The sequence below is a fragment of the Monodon monoceros genome, unplaced genomic scaffold (assembly GCF_005190385.1).
Source record: "Monodon monoceros isolate NGI ecotype Baffin Bay Population unplaced genomic scaffold, NGI_Narwhal_1 Super_Scaffold_21, whole genome shotgun sequence".
NCBI lineage: Eukaryota > Metazoa > Chordata > Mammalia > Artiodactyla > Monodontidae > Monodon > Monodon monoceros.
The window spans coordinates 77,098,949-77,118,284 of NW_021703778.1; the positions used below are offsets into that span (position 1 = coordinate 77,098,949).

Below are 19,336 nucleotides of genomic sequence, written 5' to 3' on the forward strand. Positions count from 1 at the left end.
TATCTGGGAAGGCATTATGTAAACCTTACTACACATCAGTAAATAACACCAGACCGTTAACAAAATTAGCTATTAACAACAGAAAATATTTATTGGGTATTGAGCTCTAACCGCCAGTCAGACACTTAGTTTTACAGGGATGGTCAAGTCCTCTCAGTGGCCCTAGGAGGTGGATACTCTCATTATCCCCATATTACAGTTGAGAAAACTAAGATTTCCAACTGTTAGGTAACATGCCCAAGGCCCCCAAACAAAATAATTGGTGGAATCTGACTCAGAATCCAGTTTTTCTGACTCTAGAAAGCTCACATTTTTATCCATTGTGCTTTATATTGCTTTCAAAATGTAGATTTCACAAAAGTAAATCTCATAATCTAAAACTCTAAAGAGAAGGCAGTTGTTGGTATTTTTTTAAAGAAATCCTCAAAAGCAAGATTCTGACAATAAATTGTGCAATTAATTATGAATTATGCCAATTCAAATTTATTTATTTTTTTCTTTTTTGGGGGTGGGAGCAATCTGGCTTACACTTAAATTGGATATGATATAACCTATTGCTTTTTTTTAATTGGGGTATAGTTGTTTTACAATGTTGTGTCAGTTTCTACTGTACACTGAAGTGGAGTAGAGTTCCCTGTGCTAGACAGCAGGCTCTTATTAGTTATCTATTTTATACATATTAGTGTATATATGTCAATCCCAATCTCCCAGTTCATCCAACCCCCCTCCTGCCAATTCAAATTTAAAATGAGAACAAGCTAAAGAAACCAGCAGTATGGTTGCATAGCATTCTCCAAGGAGTACAGATGTTAAAAGCACTCCCACAAACACACACATGTATAAAGGAAGAGGGCACAGTAAAAAAAATAATAATAATAGAGTGGTGGTTCTGACCTAAAGGAAAAGTGCTGGGAAAGTCACAGCCCAGAATGAGCCAAGGCCTGTAAACTAAAGATAACAAAAAGAGCTTTGTGAGAACTGTCTAGATCAACTCCTGCTTCTTTTATTTCTCTATCAAAAAGTACAACCTTCGGGCTTCCCTGGTGGCGCAGTGGTTGAGAGTCTGCCTGCCGATACAGAGGACACGGGTTCATGCCCCGGTTCGGAAAGATCCCACGTGCCGCGGAGCGGCTGGGCCCGTGAGCCATGGCCACTGAGCCTGCGCGTCCGGAGCCTGTGCTCTGCAACGGGAGAGGCCACAACAGTGGGGGGCCCGCGTACCGCAAAAAAAAAAAAAAAAAAAAAAAAAAGTACAACCTTCAACCTGAAGAGGGGAAGAACAAGCCTTGTGGAAAGCAAGAGCTGAAGTTCAAAATAATAGAGCCCATAATTATTCTAAATCGGTTCAAGCCTCCAGACCTACAAAACCTGACAATCCTGGGAACTCCATTAGGAGCCTGATGAACATCTGCTATAGAACTTAAAAGACAAGAAAGGTGTCAAAGCCTGAGGATGAGCAAACATAGTCCTAACTTCAAGAGGGGGCATCTACTGAGGGCTACAAAAGTTCCCAGTCCCTGACACTTTTGACATCAGTTCTTGGCAAACTGCACAACTGATCTTTCTTTCACATACATATACACCTAGCCCTGGCCAATAGATTCTTTTTTTAAAAAGGTGGGTTTTGAGGGAATTCCCCGGCGGTCCAGTGGTTAGGGGTCAGCGCTTTCACTGCCAGGGCCCAGGTTCGATCCCTGGTCGGGGAACTAAGGTCCCGCAAGCTGAGTGGCTTGGCCAAAAAAACCCCAAAAACAAACAAACAAACAAAAAGTGGGCTTTGAGCTTTTAGGAAGGGGAATACTGATCACCAGAAGTGATTTACTGAAAACAAGTCTTTCAAGAAAGAATACATTAGACTGAAAAGTAAAGGAATGTACTATACAGCAGTGCTACTCAAAGTGAAGTCTTACTTCAGCAGTCTTACTTTACAGTAGCAGTGGCATCAACCTAGGAAGTCAGAAATGCAGACCACAGGCCTCATCACAAACCTGTTTAATCAGAATCTGCATGTTAACAAGATCCCAGATGATTCTTGTGCATGATAAAGTTTGAAAATCACTGAAACACAGAACAGACCTGCTTTCAGCAAGGCATTTGATGAGCATTTCATGGCATCTTTGTGGACAATAAGATTTCCTTCTATTAATTTATGTATATTTGCCAGTCAAAATGCCAAGCAGTTGACTACTTACCTCATTTAATTCTCATGATAACCCTACAAAGTAGGCATGATTATCTGTAATTTGCAGATATTCACAGTAGCAAAGATTATAAGCAGCACGATCTGCCAGGCACTGTTCCAAGGATTTCACATATATTAAGTTATTTAATCCTCATAACAATTCTTCATGGTAGGTACTAGTATTACGTACATTTTATATATGATGAAACTAAGGCAGAAAGAGATTAAGCTACTTACTCATAATCACAGAGAAATTTATGGTACAGTTCTTAACCACTCCTTTCTATGGCCAAGTGTGCTGCCACAGTGGGGCAGACGATACCCTGCGGGAAACAATACACAAACATACCCAAAGAATATTAAAAAAAAAAAAAAAAAAAAAGATTTTAAAGGAATTCCCTGAAAGGAGGGAGACAAATAGACTAATGTTTATTGAGAGCCTATAGTATGCTTGCCAGGCCATAAGTCAAGCACCTTGCATCCATGTTTTATTCAATCTTTCCAACAGCAGGTATTAAGACATTTTATATATGAGGAAATGGAGGCCAAGACAAGTTAAGGACCTTGCCAACTCACACTTCTCGTGATGATACAACCAAGATTCCAAAACCAAGTCTAACTCTAAAGCTCACACTCTTTCCCTTGATTTGCTCTGCATCCATCCCTGGCCTGGTTCCATTGCTATAAATGACTTAGATAAGGGCACTGGGTCACGATGACAGTGTAAGAGGAGAGATAAACTAAGAGAACAAATATATTGTAAAAGAGAACACAGATCTAAAAGATCAAAACAGGACAGAACAAAGGGCTAGAATGGTACTCAAAGGTGAGGCTTTGGAGTCAGACAGACAAGGGTTTGAATACCAGGTTCTACCACTTATTGTTTAGAATGCAAGCAAGTTACTTCTTTGAGCCTTAATTTCTACACCTTTAAAATGGGAGTAATACCCCCACAGAATTGGTGTAAGAGGGGAGAAAACATAATATTTGTAAAGTTTTTGGCTCATAAAGCTCAACAAATCGTAATGAACATTCAATCTAACAAAATTATATTTAAGGATAAGTGCAAGAAAATCAATTGTAGAGGCACCAGATGAAATTTAACAGAAGCACATAAGAAAAGACTTAGGGGGCTTCCCTGGTGGTGCAGTGGTTGAGAGTCCGCCTGCCGATGCAGGGGACACGGGTTCGTGCCCCGGTCTGGGAGGATCCCACATGCCATGGAGCGGCTAGGCCCGTGAGCCATGGCCGCTAAGCCTGTGCATCTGGAGCCTGTGCTCCACAACAGGAGAGGCCACAACAGTGCGAGGCCCGCGTACCACAAAAAAAAAAAAAAAGAAAAGACTTAGGAATCTTAGCTGACTTGAATCTATGAGTCAACAGTTTACTAAAACTGCCAAAAATTATTTTGAATTTGGAGCACATTACAGAAGCATGGTGCCCAAAACAAGGGGCCTATCAGACTTCATTTGTAATACTGTCTTCAGTTCTGATGCTAAACTTTAAGAAGGTCACTGGCAAATCAGGATCAGTCCAGGAAAAGATGAGAATGGTGAGATGCTTTGAAAACATAGTAGCTAGTTCCTTCTTTCCTGGTTCTATATTCCCTCCCACTCCACACAATGAAGCTACCTCTCACCTGCTTTGCTCCCTAATAACTAACACACCACCCCCCATACCTCCTCCCCTCCATCTTCATCTCCCTCTTTCCCTCCCTACCCCTCTCCTCTCCCTCTCCCACACGTCAAGCTCAATTTTGCCAATGTCAAATGGATCTGACAGGAGTGACTTGAGGACTTCTAGTCCAGCACTTTAGGATTCAGCACGTCAGACCTGAGGCTAATCTGGCCCTGGCCTGCAGATTAGACCTGCTGTTGCTAATCGACCCCAAATTTAACTGGCCCTCCTGTTTTCTTCCTGAGGCCAAGCCCAACTTATGCCTCAGGTGACCGAATCCTGAGTGTCACACATTCAGGAAACTGGGACCATGACCTAGAGCTTCATTATTCCCTCAAAGGCATACAGCTGGCTGGGAGATTGCAATTAGGCAACATCAGTCATTTCAGACCTCAGCCATCTCAAACTCACTGCATCAATACTTCCAAATCCAAGGAGGCCTCTCAGATAAACTAAAGGACAAACCTATTCATGCTCATAAAATAGTACAAGTATATCAGCTTACTGTATCTCAGAGGCCATTTGCAAACCTACAAAGAACGAAGCCTGGAAAAGCTGCCTACAATCTGGCTGTCCTCACTGCAGTGCCCCATTTTCAACTCTGAACAGAACTGGGCTCAGCTCCCAGGCAGGACTCAGACAGTAAAATCTGGTAACTCCTAGGTTCAGATTCTAAGGGCAACTGACATTGAAGTAACACGAGCTTTCCTATGGACTGGCCTTGTCAAAGCTGGCAGGTTTTCTTGGCTGAGTCAGAACAGCCTGTGTCTTCTTTCATTCAATACTCCCTTGGAAGCCAAGCATCTCTCTAGGTAATGCCATCAGCAGTGGACATCAAGTGTCTCAATGCCTTGTTTTGCAGACATCCTGGTTCCATTTCTATTTCTCAAGTAGATAAGGGCTCTGCTCTTTGTTTTTATTTATTTATTTACTTATTTATTTTATTTATTTTTTGGCTGTGTTGGGTCTTCGTTGCTGCGCGCAGGTTTTCTCTAGTTGCAGTGAGTGGGGGCTACTCTTCATTGCGGTGCATGGGCTTCTCATTGAGGCAGCTTCTCTTGTTGCATAGCACGGGCTCTAGGCGCGCGGGTTTCAGTAGTTGTGGCGCGTGGGCTCAGTAGTTGTGACTCGCGGGCTCTAGAGTGCAGGCTCAGTTGTTGTGGCACACGGGCTTAGTTGCTCCACAGCATGTGGGATTTTCCCGGACCAGGGCTCACACCCGTGTTCCCTGCATTGGCAGGCGGATTCTTAACCACTGCACCACCAGGGAAGCCCTCTGCTCTTTCTTTGGATCAGAGAAATCATGGTAAATGCTAGTCTTTGAGAACCTTGCCTTACCGTTCCTCTCCCTTGGAACAGCACAGTTCTAGTACAGAATCAGATGATTCCTGCAGGTTTCATCCAGTTCAGACTAGCTCTAATACCCAGAGTTCCACAGCCAATTAGTAAATCCAGGCCTTCCCTTTCTGAAGTGAGCCTAAGTGTCTAAACTCACTTCTAGGTGGTTTCCCGACAAGCACAACAGCACCCTAGTTATTCTCTGGACTACTAGTTCTCAAACTTGAACGTGCATTTGGAGACTTGTTAAAATGCATATTGTTGGACCTCACCTCTAGAGTTTCTGATTCAGTAGGTCTGGGATGCACTTGAATATGTGCACTTTTAACAAGCTCCGAGGGCATGCCCATGTTTCTAGTCTGGAGACTACACATTGAGAACCACTGCTCTAGATCAACAATATTTCAAGTCATTCCCAGTATAGTTCTGGAACGGGGGACGTGGGGAGATGAGGACACTATACATATATGGGTTCGTTTGCATCATAACACTCAGTGCTTTGTCCTACACAGAAAACTCCTTTTTCTCCTACAGAGTAAACCTCAACTGGATCTCACAGGTGAAATATTCAGGAGTTCAAACAGATGACAATTCACATTCTAACAAATCGTTAACATAGATACATCCTGTAACCAATAAATGGTACTTGTGTAAGAGATTCTAGGCTCAAGATCAGCAGCCAGAGAAGTGGAAGTAACACCTATTCTCTTTCCTTTGACTCACCAGCTGCATTATTCACTAAATGAACTAAAACCCGTAAAGCACTTTGAATAGTGCTTAGCCATTATTTTTTTACTGTGGTAAAATATACAAAATACTTATAATTTTTACCATTCATAAGTATACAATTCAGTGGCATTAAATGCATTCACAAAGTTGGATAACCATCACCACTATCTATACCCAAAACTTTTCCATCACCCTCAACAAAAACTGTGTACCCATCAAACAATAACTCCTCCTTTCCATCTCCTCCCAGCCCCTGGTATTCTACTCTCTGTCTCCATGAATTTGGCTATCTAGGTACCTCATACATTTGTCTTCTGTGTCTGGCTTACTTCAGTAATCAGAATGTTTTCAAGGCCCATCCATATTGTATCATGTATCAAAATTTCCTTCCTTTTTAAAGCTGAATAATATTCCATCGTATGTATACACTACATTTTGCTTAGCTATTCATCTATCATTGGCCACTCGGGTTGCTATGACATGCATGTACATGTATCTATTTGAATGCCTGCTTTTAATTCTTTTATAACTTTGTTTTTTGTTTGTTTTTGGCTGCGCTGCATGGCGTGCAGGATCTCAGCTCCCCGACTAGGGATCGAACCTGCGCCCCCTACAGTGGAAGTGTGGAGTCCTAACCACTGGACCGCCAGGGAATTCCCTGCTTTTAATTCTTTTGGATATATACCTACAAACGAAATTGCTGCGTCATATGGTAGTTCTATGTTTAATCTTTTGAGAAACCATCAGGCTGTTTTCCACTGTGGCTGTACCATTTTACATTCCCACCAGCAATGCCAACATTTGTTATTTTCTTTCTCTCTCTCTCTTTTTTTTTAAATTATAGCCATCCTAATTAGTGCTTAGCCACTATTATTATCATGAGTTTGACGTGGGCTTTTACAATTACTTGTAGCGCTGTAAGGACAGCATGACAACAATTAGAGGTTCTGACTAGTTTCCATGTTCAAATGGTCTTAGCAATTTCATTCAAAACACAAGTTTCTAGCTGCTTCTAATTTTCTCACAAAATCACCTCCAAAGCTAACATTTCCCTAGCTTGATATCAACTATGAAAGAAAATGATGCTTTGGGTGCTTAAAGGAAAAAAAAAAAAGATGGATGGTTTTCAATTTTTAAAAAATGTTTCTGTTAACTTAATTCCATAACAATGCTGAGTTTTTCCTATAAACAAAATGGTATACCAGCATTCAGTATGAGAAATGTCAGATGGTTTCGCTAAAACATTTAGAATCCTAATCTAAAAAGATTTATTTTTGAAAACAAAAGTATGATGGAAAATTCTGTATATTTTAATCTTACTAGCTATATCCCTGACCTAGCCAGAAATATTGTTTTCTCTTCACTTCTGGAGTTTCCTGGGACAGAAGAGCTAAAGTCAATGAGACAAATGGCCATTCCCAAATAAATCTGTTTTCTTTTGCTCATGTTCATGTTCAAGGTTTCAGGTCTCTCTCTTAGTTAACTCTTTTTCTTCCTTTAAAAATCTAAGAAAGAGAAAATTTGTAAGTATAGAAAGTAAAAAGGAGAAAAAAATCCTTTTTTTGGAAAAATTTTCATCCTCAACTTTTATACTTGGCGAGAGTTAAGAAGGGAAATCTAGTAGTAGCTTAAGTACAGACAAAAACATGGGCAAACTGAAGGTGTCATGGACAAAACAATTTAAAGAGCTGTAGTCTAATCCTAATTACTGGTAGGCAAATATACCATATATACTTCCGCATTATGCTGATAATAATATCTGAAAGATTAAACTCTACATATAGAAAACTAAAGACTGGTTTTATAAAGGCAAAGAGTAAACCTACAACATTCTGAGAGGTACAGCCAGAGACCTATATGAAACTTCAAGTTCACTGACCCCATTAAAGCATATAATTTTTCATAAATGTACAGTAAGCAGCTAGGAACAATTCAGGCACATCTCTGTAGAGAAACTTGTGAATGGCTGAAACCAGGAACTTTTAACCCACAAACGCCAAGAAAGAGCCGTTTCTGGTGTATATGTATATAGGTGTGTCATACATAGAAACACGTGGTTAAGAGAAATGAAGTCTACTAGAGAGAGCAGCACTACATTTAATCAGAAGAGTTTGAGTTCCAGTGTTGCCTCCTCGGTGGATTACTGAAAGCCTCTGAACATCATTCCTATGTCAGGAAGATAATCATCCTAAACAAAATAATACTTTATGGGTGTGTGAGGAATAAGTAATTTCAATGTATACAGTTTCACTCATTCTTCAGCAAACATATTTTGAACTCTCACAATGTACACTAAGGATGTATAAGATTGAGTCCCTGTCCTCACTGTAGATAAGAGGTCCTCCTCCTTGGTGGGTACCCCACAATTCAAGAGCTGCCTACAGAGAACTGGAGGGCAATTCCTTAAGGACAGAGAGCCCTCAATCCATGCTGAACAAGAACCTAGCACACAGCAACAGACAATAAATGACTCCTGAATGAACAAATTGTATTTCTGTTTATGATCTGTTAAACCTTCCTCTTAGTAGACATTAACATGAAAAGGAAAAAGAGATTGATACAGAATAATCACCTCACTCACTGGAGGAACAGAGACACTTGGTAGCAACACAGAAATATTTGGAAGGGAAAGCAAAAATTACAATTCCCATTATCATCATTCCATGGCAGGACTCAGTAGTGTTCTGCTTGTCATACAAAATCTCCGCATCTCTGAAAACCCCTGCAAAGGCTGTGGAAACGTCTCATTTTATCTTCTGTGATGGTTATGCTGCAAAATAATTATGTTTTAGACTGGAGTTTTTCAGTATGTGAAGTCAATTGCAGAAACCAGTATTTGGGGACACAGAATTTGAATAGTTAATGTGTGAAACAAAGACTTACCTTGAATTAAAAAGTAAGAATTTGTAACTCTGTCCCTAAGAACTACAAAATTCTTCAGTTATAAACTAGCGTTTTTCAATCTTGGCACTACTGACATTTTGGACCAGTTAACTTTTGGTTGTGGTAGGCTGTATGCCCACCATTATAAGATGTTTGGCAGCATTACTGGCCTCTACCCACTAGATCCCAGTAGCACCCCCCAACTGTGACAATCAAATGTATCTCTAGTCATTGACAAATGTTGGGTGGGGGTGTGTTTTAAAATCACCCTGGTTGAGAACCACTGAGATAAACAGTGGAATGAGAATTTTTTTCACAAAGGCTGTTAAAATAAGATATGGAAGAGGATATAAACTGTCACTCTTTTCACTCTAAATATGAGTCATTTTTAGATCATCAGATGACCATTTGAAGTTTTATCTGAAAAAAAAAAGATGATAATCAGTGCACCTAAAGAAGAAATCTATAACCTAGAAGAATAAATAAACAAATGAACCAATGGATAGTTCATTAAGTGTTAACAGCATAAAATGAGCACAGGTAGGGACTTCCCTGGTGGCCCAGGGGTTAAGAATCCGCCTGGACCCAACGAGGACCCAACACAGCCAAAAATAAATAAATAAAATAAATTAAAAACAAACAAGCAAAAAAATGAGCACAGGTAGCCTCACTACCACCTTCTAGATACAGTTTTTGTGCATGGCAACTGTCAGAAGTCTTAGACTACCTAGAAATCTTCTATTTCACTGCTACAAAGTAGGATTCTTAATTTTTCCTCCTATTCTTATCTGAAAAAAATTGTCTCCTGTAGCATAGAGGGCAAGAATACTATTATCGCAGATATCTACTGAGCATTTTGTAACCATAAGAGATTTTACTTAAATTCAGCAGGTCTCCTAAAAGCTCCTTAAGGAAAGAACACAAAACAGACTCAAAAATATTAATTAAAATGCCTGGAGCCACAAAGCAAGCCGGGGATTCCTGAAGTTTACCTAAGACTTATTGCCATCACCTCCCCAAAGGCCCAGATTTCACTTGTAAATAGCTCTGTTTAGAAAAGGGCCAGATTTGCATTAATCTTAAATACTGTGATCTCACCAGTTTATAATATATAATTATATATAAGTATAATACTAAACCTGTATAGAGCATGCAGCACTTTCCACAAAAAGTTATTCGTTTTAATTATAAAAGAAACATATGGTCATTGTAGAGAATATAAAAAACCTATTTTAAAAAAGACTGATTTTAATAATGATGTCTATTGTGTAATAATGAGGTATAGAAAAGCAAATGCAAAGGTAAAGATTAGCCAGTTGTTCAAGCAATGAAAAAGTAATTAATGGATTAATGTCCCCAAACACTTCAGTACTAAAGTCATGGATGGCTCTCTTTAAAATCAACCCATCAATTCTGAGAATAAATTCTGGTTTCATAATAATTCCATTAGGCTAGTCAGATCTGTGCCACCCATGCTGGACAAAAAGACAAGAAGTGTGCGTGTGTGTTTTGAATGGATTTGGTATTCCAGAGGAAACCAGTACATATAACAGAAACTGTCTTTCCCAGAGAAAAAATGGAATACTTCCCTCAGAAGCAGAAATTAAAGAAAAAGTCACCTCTAATCTACTGTTTTGGTTTCATCATTTTATAGTCTGGACCTAAGAGATAACCAGTCCTTAATAAACAAACAACTCTTCCCATGCGCTCTGAAGCTTCCCAGCCTCCCACTCCCAGCCCGCATCCCCAGGCCATCTCAGTTAGGTTCTAATGAGCCTTTTCAAAATCATATATGAAAGGGCTCATTCCAGTAAGTACAGGTCCTTCAGCACTAAACAGTGCAGGCTAAACTACCTGTTCTAGGAATATCTGGCCCTACTCCAGAGGAAGAGGAATAGAAAACAGTGATTAGGGGACTTCCCTGGTGGCGCAGTGGTTAAGAATCTACCTGACAATGCAGGGGACTTGGATTCGATCCCTGGTCCAGGAAGATACCACGTGCTGTGGAGCAACTAGGCCTGTTCGCCACAACTACTGAGCCTGGGCTCCAGAGCCCGCAAGCCACAACTACTGAGCCCGCCTGCTGCAACTACTGAAGCCCGCGTGCCTAGAGCCCATGCTCTTCAACAAGAGAAGCCACCGCAATGAGAAGCCCACACACTGCAACGAAGAGTAGCCCCTGCTCGCTGCAACTAGAGAAAGCCCACGCACAGCAATAAAGACCCAACGCAGCAAAAAATAAACTAAAAAAAATTTTTTTTTATTTCATTTAAAAAAAAAAACAGTGACTATTCCAGTGTCCAGAAAGGCCAACCAAGGATCTCTTGTGTGGAGGCATAGGGTGGGGTGGTGGGGGAGGATAGTGATTGATTTGGAAAAAGAAAGTACCCCTAATTGTCTGAGACATCAAAGCAGAATGATAAAACTGGTGTGAAATTTCACTGAACTTCCAAGTATCTGAACAAATAACCAGAGTTAGGGGTTATGACATCTAATCTTGACACTGCAGTGGACCAGCCATTCTACTATAAAATGGGTCTTAATATGTAGAAATCAAAGTTGGAGTATTCCAACATTACTATGTCTTTTCCAACACAAAAAAGGTATACAAGTCATAAAATGAGACTCAGGTGTACTGATCTACAATGAGTTTTAACTTTTACCTCTGTAAAACAGTTCAGCTCCTTTTTAGAGTGTCTGTGTTACTTTTCAATTCATTAGTAAGTATTAGAGGTCAGGTTCCTTGGAGAAAACCTCCAGGTCTCTTTAACATTCAAACCTAAAGCCCAAGACCCTTGATACGCTCAGAAGTTTTAAGAGAATAAAATTCTCACATCCAAATGAGATTTCACCTAATTGCTAATTACAATATCTTTAGTTACTGGCAATAATGAAAAGAATGAGTCTTCTTCATCTATCCCTCCTCTCCTTCCCCTCTGTGGAAGGCCTCAACATTATGAATCATTTGGTCCTTGACGTATGGTTACTTCCACGGGGACAGATGACATTTAGCACAGGACATGTGAGGCTGTGGGAAAAGGGAAGTTCTTGGCCACAAGAACCAGGACAAAACCCCTGCCCTTGGGAAAAATTCCAAAAATCTCTGAAATCCACTGCAAGGCAGTTAAATTTTTAACTTTAGAAAATCCCGTTATAAGAATACAAACCACAGCACAGAATTAAAATAGGTTTTTGAAAACTATACTATGAAGTTGCAAGATGATTATTTTCTGGCATTCATAAAAATCCATGCTAAGCGATGGTCCCCAGCATGAATATTTTCCCCTCTTGGGATTGGTTTAAGCTAACTTGGCTCTAAAATCTTTCACTATTCAAAAACGGAGAATATCATGATAATGGCTAACTTAACTGAGTGCTTACTATGTAATGCATCACTATCTATGTGCACTAGCTTATTAATCTTTACAACAATGCTATAAGCTCTACACAACATGAACTCTAAAATAAAACTTTTCTTTGGAGACTTTGAAAATCAATACTAGATTATTTGTTGCAACAACTTTTAAAAACTCATGAATTATTTTTAATGTGATAGAAATACTACGTAAGATATTAAAACCATCTAAAATGAAGGTATGAATAAAAGCATAACTACTTTAGAAAACTACTCTACTATTCTGTCCTATCGGTCATTACTGGGAAATCCATGAAAACCCAAAAGACCCTAAAAGGCTATAATTCCTTAGATATTCCATCAAATAGCCTTATCATCCGCGCTAAAAGTCTTTCTGTTATGGTTTATTGCAAAGAGGGTGTTCTCCTCACAACTTACCCCAAATAGACGTAACCGAAGGTGCCCCACTTTCTGTAGGTTACATGGACATAGAACAGTCGAATAAGACACCCTTAACTATCCCTGGTGGTGAAGTTAATTATAATTTAGTAAATTCGATAAAATTACCAACTTCAGGTCAAGTTACAAATGTGAGTGTATGCTTTGGAAAAATAAAATTAAGACAATAACATAATAAGAAGGAAGATTAGTACTGAAATGTAGAAATTACCCTTCACACTGGCAAATTTACAATTTTGCCAACCTATTAAGAAAGGCTTTTATATTTACACATAAAAATATCAAAAAAAGAATGTATTCCTGACACAAAAACACCTTGGTTTTTACAGTTTGGAGAAATAATATTCTTCATATTTGGCTCTAAGAATAGTTATTTCTCTTATACAAAAGAAAAAGGACACATTTTAAAAAATAAATTTTTATTGTGACCACACCTCAAAACAGAGAGTTGCCAACTCTATCTTAAGGAACAAATTTTTTCCAAGAGTAATTTCCATCATAATTTCTTGCACAGGGCTTCCCTGGTGGCGCAGTGGTTAAGAATCCGCCTGCCAGTGCACGGGACACGGGTTTGAGCCCTGGTCTGGGAAGATCCCACATGCCGCGGAGCAACTAAGCCCGTGCACCACAACTACTGAGCCTGCGCTCTAGAGCCCGTGCTCCGCAACAAGAGAAGCCACCTCAGTGAGAAGCCCGCGCACCGCAACGAAGAGTTCTTCCCACTCGCCGCAACTAGAGAAAGCCCGCGCAGCAACGAAGACCAACACAGCCAAAAATAAATAAAGCAAATGCAAAATATATATTAAAAAAATAATAATAATAAAATAATTTCTTGCACAGGCTGTACAATATGTTTCTGCTAGCAATAAACAGGTCTGAGTAAAGGTTTTCCAAATTTTTTCCTGTCTGCATTTTTTAAATTATATTTTAAGAAGCATCATCAGGGCTTCCCTGGTTGCGCAGTGGTTAAGAATCTGCCTGCCAATGCAAGGGACACGGGTTCGAGCCCGGGTCTGGGAAGATCCCACATGCCGCGGAGCAACTAAGCGCGTGTGCCACAACTACTGAGGCTGCGCTCTAGAGCCCATGCTCTGCAACGAGAAAAGCCACTGCAATGAGAAACCCGCACACTGCAACGAAGAGTAGCCCCTGCTCGCCACACCTAGAGAAAGCTGCACACAGCAACGAAGACCCAACACAGCCATAGATAAATAATTTATTTTTTAAAAAAGCATCTTCAAAATCAAACACACATATCAATACCAAACCCCACAAAATTAGCTATCATACACCCATGTAGGCATCTTATTAAACTGGTTAATTGCTTCATGAGATGTAAGGTAGTTAGTGTAATAGAGGGAACATTTGCAGTGGAGGCAGAATAACCTAGAGCTGGGTGGAAATCTTGGCTCCATCACTTGCTAGCTATGTGAAGTTGGGCAATTTCCTCCTCTCAGTCTGAGTTTCCTCGTTTGCAAAATGAGATAATTATTCCAATCTTATGAGGATTAACCGTATGTGAAATGCCCAGCACAGAGCCTGACTCAAAGCAGAAGCACAGGAAACAATTACTATTATTACTCTGTTGTCATTCATGTAAACTTGTTAAAGGCAAAGCATACATTTTTCTTGTAACTCAACTGTAGGCTTTATAATATTGAGAACTGAAAAAATAAAGGCAAGAAACATCATAAGTTACAAAGGACTTGGTATAATATCAGTTCAGCACATGCCTAGATAGGAAATGAAACTATGAATTAATAATGATGACCTTAAAAACATATATAAAAATAAGGAACATCCTTATTTTTTTAATTAATTATTTTATTTATTTTTTTTTGGCTGCATTGGGTCTTCATTGCTGCGTGCAGGCTTTCTCTAGTTGCGGCGAGTGGGGGCTAGTCTTTGTTGCGGTGTGCGGGCTTCTCATTGCAGTGGCTTCTCTTGTGGAGCACAGGCTCTAGGCGCGCGGGCTTCAGTAGTTGTAACACACAGGCTCATGGGCTCTAGAGTGCAGACTCAGTAGTTGTGGCACACGGGCTTAGTTGCTCTGCGGCATGTGGGATCTTCCCGGACCAGGGTTCAAACCCGTGTCCCCTGCATTGGAAGGCGGATTCTTAACCACTGCACCACCAGGGAAGCCCCCGTCCTTATTTGTATAAGCCACTCTGAAAGGAGACGACGCTGTCTATGTACAAATCTCATACAGAACTACTTTTCATCCCACAAGTACTTCCTGAACGTCCATTGAGTGCCAGTCATTATGACTGGCAATGTGCGTACGATGGTGAGCAAATGCAGACACAGTTCCAAGCCTCACGGAGCTTCCAGTCATACAATCATACAAATAGTGTAAACTTGTGGTAAGTGATATAAAGGACAGTACATGGTACTCTGAGAGCCAGCAGCAGATCTAACCTAATTGGGGAGATCAAGGAACACCTTCCCGAGGAAGTGGAAGCTGGGAGCTGAAGGATGAAGAGGGAGTTACCAGTGGAGGGTATTTCCAGAGAGAGGAAAGCAACTTGTGCAAAGACCCTGTAACAGAAGGAAACAGGCAAGAATGCAGGACCAAAAGGCCAGTGTGCCTGGAGCAAAGATGAAGTGTGAGAATTAGCTAGGGATCTAAACCGCAAAAGGGCTGAGGCATTGTAGACCATATTCAAGAGCTGTAACAATCATTCAAGAGCTGTCAATCCCAAAAGCGATGAAAAGCCACTGAGGGTTTTATGAATGCTTATTTTGGTGGCAGGTAGGCCAAAGGGAAGATGCAATCAGATTTGCAGTTTGCCTTTGGTTTCTCGAATAAGAGCTAAGGAATGCAGATGAATCAAGTAGGAAACAAAAATTCTGTCAGGATATGACAGTGCTTGGACTAGGATGATGATAATGGTGGTGGTGGTGGAAGAAGTCAAAGAGTTCAGGAGATATTCAGAAAAACCTGATGATGTATATAATACACAGGGGCTGAGGGAGAACAAAGTATCCAAGAAAACTTTTGGGTTTATGATTTGCATGACTGTGTAGAAAGAGGTACCATTTGAGAGGGATCTGCTCCAGAAACATCTTTAAAGCAGTTTACACAGCGCACAAAGGGTCTGAAACTGTGTTATCCAGTTTGATCCCCTACTTTACCCATGAAATAGGATTCCAAAAGATTTTTTTCTATTTCCAAAAATCAAACTGACTCTCAAATGTACAAGATTTTTCCAACACTGAAGATATTTCAAAGATTCTGCCACAAGCTTTGAAATCAACTCCAAATGAGTTCTAAAACTGGTTTGAACAATGAGGCAGCATTATGGAATGAATATGTCATTTCCCATGACAACTACTTTGATAAGACTAACATGCATTTGTTGCTGTTTAGTTTAGATATTTTAAAGAAATCTTAACAGTTAAGAGTACTCTCAAAAAAAAGAGTACTCTCATGTGATATTAAACTAAGATATGAAATTTTATCTGGCATTACCACAATTGGAATTATGCTTTTATGTTTGTGTTTCAACATTTTGAAGTGCCTGTAGAAACCTTGGTATTTTGTAGGAAAACATATGGTTAAAAAAAACCCACATAACTTCTTGATCTTAATATACATATATTTTACTATTTCCATCCAGTCCTTGTTAATTCCCATCACATTCATTCGATGTAAAAGATTTTTACTAAACACAGTTGCATATATGTATACACACATACATATACAGAGTAAAGCTAATACTTTATCAATACTATGAATACTTTAATATTTACTTTTCTCAGTTTTAATTTTTTAATTCACAGCCACATGGCATTTTCATAGTGGAATACTGATTCCCTCAAGTCTTAGAAACATAAAAACTTCAAATCTGACTAGCCCTAGAAAAAGAAGTGAAAGAGTTTTGCCCCTTTAAAATCAACCGAACACCATCACACCTTAGTGCTGAAGTACTGATAGTATTTCCCTAATTTTGGCAAGGTGGGCTCCTTGGCCACCTGCTTGGACTAGGCCCTGACTAGCATTTTATTAACATTAATTTCAGTTACCGGGATATTACTACTGCTTATACAGAGCAGCAAATTTTTTTTCCCCATGCTGATTTTATCTCTAGGCGTCAAAAGAAAAGACTGTGGTCTGAAGCCAAATATGAAAAATGTCATCTCCACAAATGAGGAGAAAAGTCAAGCGTTTTTTAAAAATCAGCTCTTAAGCCCATTAACCAATATTAGTTTGTAAAACCAGACTGTCTCCACACTAGAGACTGTACTACCAGATGTGGTCCTTTGGGAGCAAGGGCTGGCAAGCTCGAAATGGGTTACCAGCATAGTTCACCTTTTTCTTATTTTAGGGGTTTTTTGTTTGTTTGTTTTGTTTTTAAACAAATCAGACCATGGCTATATTTATTTGAGCATGGGTGTGGGCAGTGCCAAGGAAGAGACAGCGAAAAGACTTTAGGGTTCCAATCTCAGCTAACAAGACTTTCCTACCATCCTCAGAAGGAGTGGTCCATGTCTCCCCAACAGGAATGTGGGCGAGGGAAAGTTATAAAGGCCCTGAGCTCTTCCCTCACCCAAGCCCCCCAAATGACACGACAAACCACTTCCTTCTGGGAACTGAAAGTCTTAAGCTTTAAGGGACAATGGAGCTCAATGTAGGCTTCAGAAAGATGGAGACAGTGAGATGAGATGCGGGGAGGGAAGTGGGGGTGAGGGGATGCGCCCAGCGGCAGAGAGCTAAAGAGGGCGGTCAAGGCTAGGGACTTCGGGAGCCTGAGAAGGCCTGGATCTTCCAGAATCTGTCCAAGTAGGCCACAGCCCTCTAAGAAGCCCGAGAGGCTCGTCTGAAAAGCTAGGGCATCTATGGACTCAGTGCCTATCACTGTCCTGGGGAGGGGAGACAGTCCCCGCAGGAATCCGGCCCCCAAAGTGGGGCTTTTCCTGCCCTTAAAAAACCACAAACCCTCACGGAATGAAGCAAAACACGTACAGGGATGGCAGGGCCGGAGGCAAAGTAGGTGTTCTGCAAACGTCGGGGGCGGGGAGATGTTGGCAGAGGTAAAGGGAGGCCCCCAATTCGAGAAACTTTAATCATCACCGGAATAGGGGAGGGGGCAATATGCGACCGGTAAGCAGCAGACAGAAGAGGCCGGGAGCGAGAGCAGCGACCAGCAGCGCCCCCCGGCTTCGGGGGATGACGGCCTGGGGCGCGGCCGCCGGGGGCGGGGGGCTGGAGGCCACCGCGGACCCCCGGCCGCGAAGAGCACAGCCGGGCTAGGCCTGAGGTGTCCGGACACACCCACCGCCGCGGCCGCAGCCCCGCTTACCTGCTCCTCCTCCGGGGTCAGCTCCGGCGCCATGTCGGGCTGGGGCGCGGTCGTGGGCTCCATCCCGCCGCCGCCGTCGCCGCCGCCGCTCCCGCCGGCGAACAGAAGTCGCCCGGGAGCGCGGGGAGCCCGGTGCGGTGGGCCTCCGCTTCCGCGTGCCCGCGCCTCAGCAGCCCGGGGCCGGCTCGCGCATAGCTAGGCCGGCGGGGCCCGGCGCCCGCAGCGGCCGCAAACGCCGCTTCTGTTTCCTTAAGAAAAAGCTCTCAGAACTGTCGCTCTCTTCTGGGCGGAAATCCTTTTTTATTTTCTTCGTTCCGTTCCTCACACTCCCCCAACTCTCCCGGAAAAAAAAAAAAAAATAGTGCAGGCGAGGAGCTAATCGGGATTAAAAAAAGGAAACGTGAAATCGAGAACTTTCTAAGCCCAGAACGAAGGGCCGCGGGGGAAATTTTCGGAAGGCCCCCGACCTCCTCAGCGTCCAGCTTCCTCGGCGGCACTCCGGCTCCTGCAGGAGTCCTCGGGGATGCGGGGCCCTGCGACCTGCGCTGCTGCCTCTCAGCCCCGTTCCTCAAAAGCCGCGGTGACGGGAGGGAGGGAGGGAGGGAGCGAGGGAAACGCGCCCCCCTCCCGGCTCAAGGCCAGTGCTGCGGCCGCACTGCGTCCGCCCGAGCCCCCCGCGGCTCCATTGAGAAACTGAGCGTCTCATTCACAAACAGGCGACGAAAAGGGCCCGGCAGAGCTCGGACGCAGCCCGGGAGGGGGAGACAGAGAGGAGCCCGGGGGCGGGGGCAGCGGAGCTAGAGGAGGGGGACGCCAAGAGGAGGGGGCGGGGGAGGCCGGCGGGGGGAGGGGAGACCCACAGGAACCAGGGCGGGGGAGGGGCTTCGGCGACTGGAGGAGCGTGGAGCGAAAAAAAAGGAAGGAAGAGTTTCAAGAGGTTAAGCTCCGTGGAGGAGGGAAAAAATGCATATGTTTGAAAACTAGCTGCCCACGGACACCTGGCCTGGAGTTACTTGCTACTACCACTTAATTGTGAGGAACCCGCAATCCTCATCTATTTCCACGTCACTTCCTGACTGAAAGACCCTGAAAAGGTTGCTTACTAAGTCCAGGATGCGCAGGTGGAAGGAGCAGACCCTGGCCCGCGGTATCCTGTAATCCATCACCTATGGCTAATTTTAGTCTCTCAGAAAAACAGCATCAGATTTCGAACCTCTTTCGGGAATCATGCAGCATTTGCAAGCCTTTGATTTTCACTAAGGCGAGCGCGGCAAAGAGCTTGGGGGTCTTACGGGAGTCAGTTTGGGAGTAGAGGGGGCACTGGGAAGGCAGGGCTGGGTCTGGCATGTTTTTGCATCATTCCAGACCAAAAATAAATACTCTAAAAGGGACCCAACTAACAAGTGAGTG

The 19,336-nt window shown here is 42.2% G+C and overlaps 1 protein-coding gene across 2 annotated transcripts in view; it reads right to left on the reverse strand.

The window, feature by feature from the left end:
* The window catches only part of PTPN9 (protein tyrosine phosphatase non-receptor type 9), a 78,493-nt gene extending 59,907 nt beyond the window's left edge, over positions 1-18,586 (reverse strand). For both annotated transcript variants that reach the window (XM_029238057.1, XM_029238058.1), the window contains exon 1: positions 17,927-18,586. In XM_029238057.1, coding sequence (XP_029093890.1) covers positions 17,927-17,989 — 63 coding nt within the window. In that variant the 5' untranslated portion in view covers positions 17,990-18,586. The remainder of the gene's footprint in view (positions 1-17,926) is intronic.
* Between the last annotated feature and the right edge of the window lie 750 nt (positions 18,587-19,336).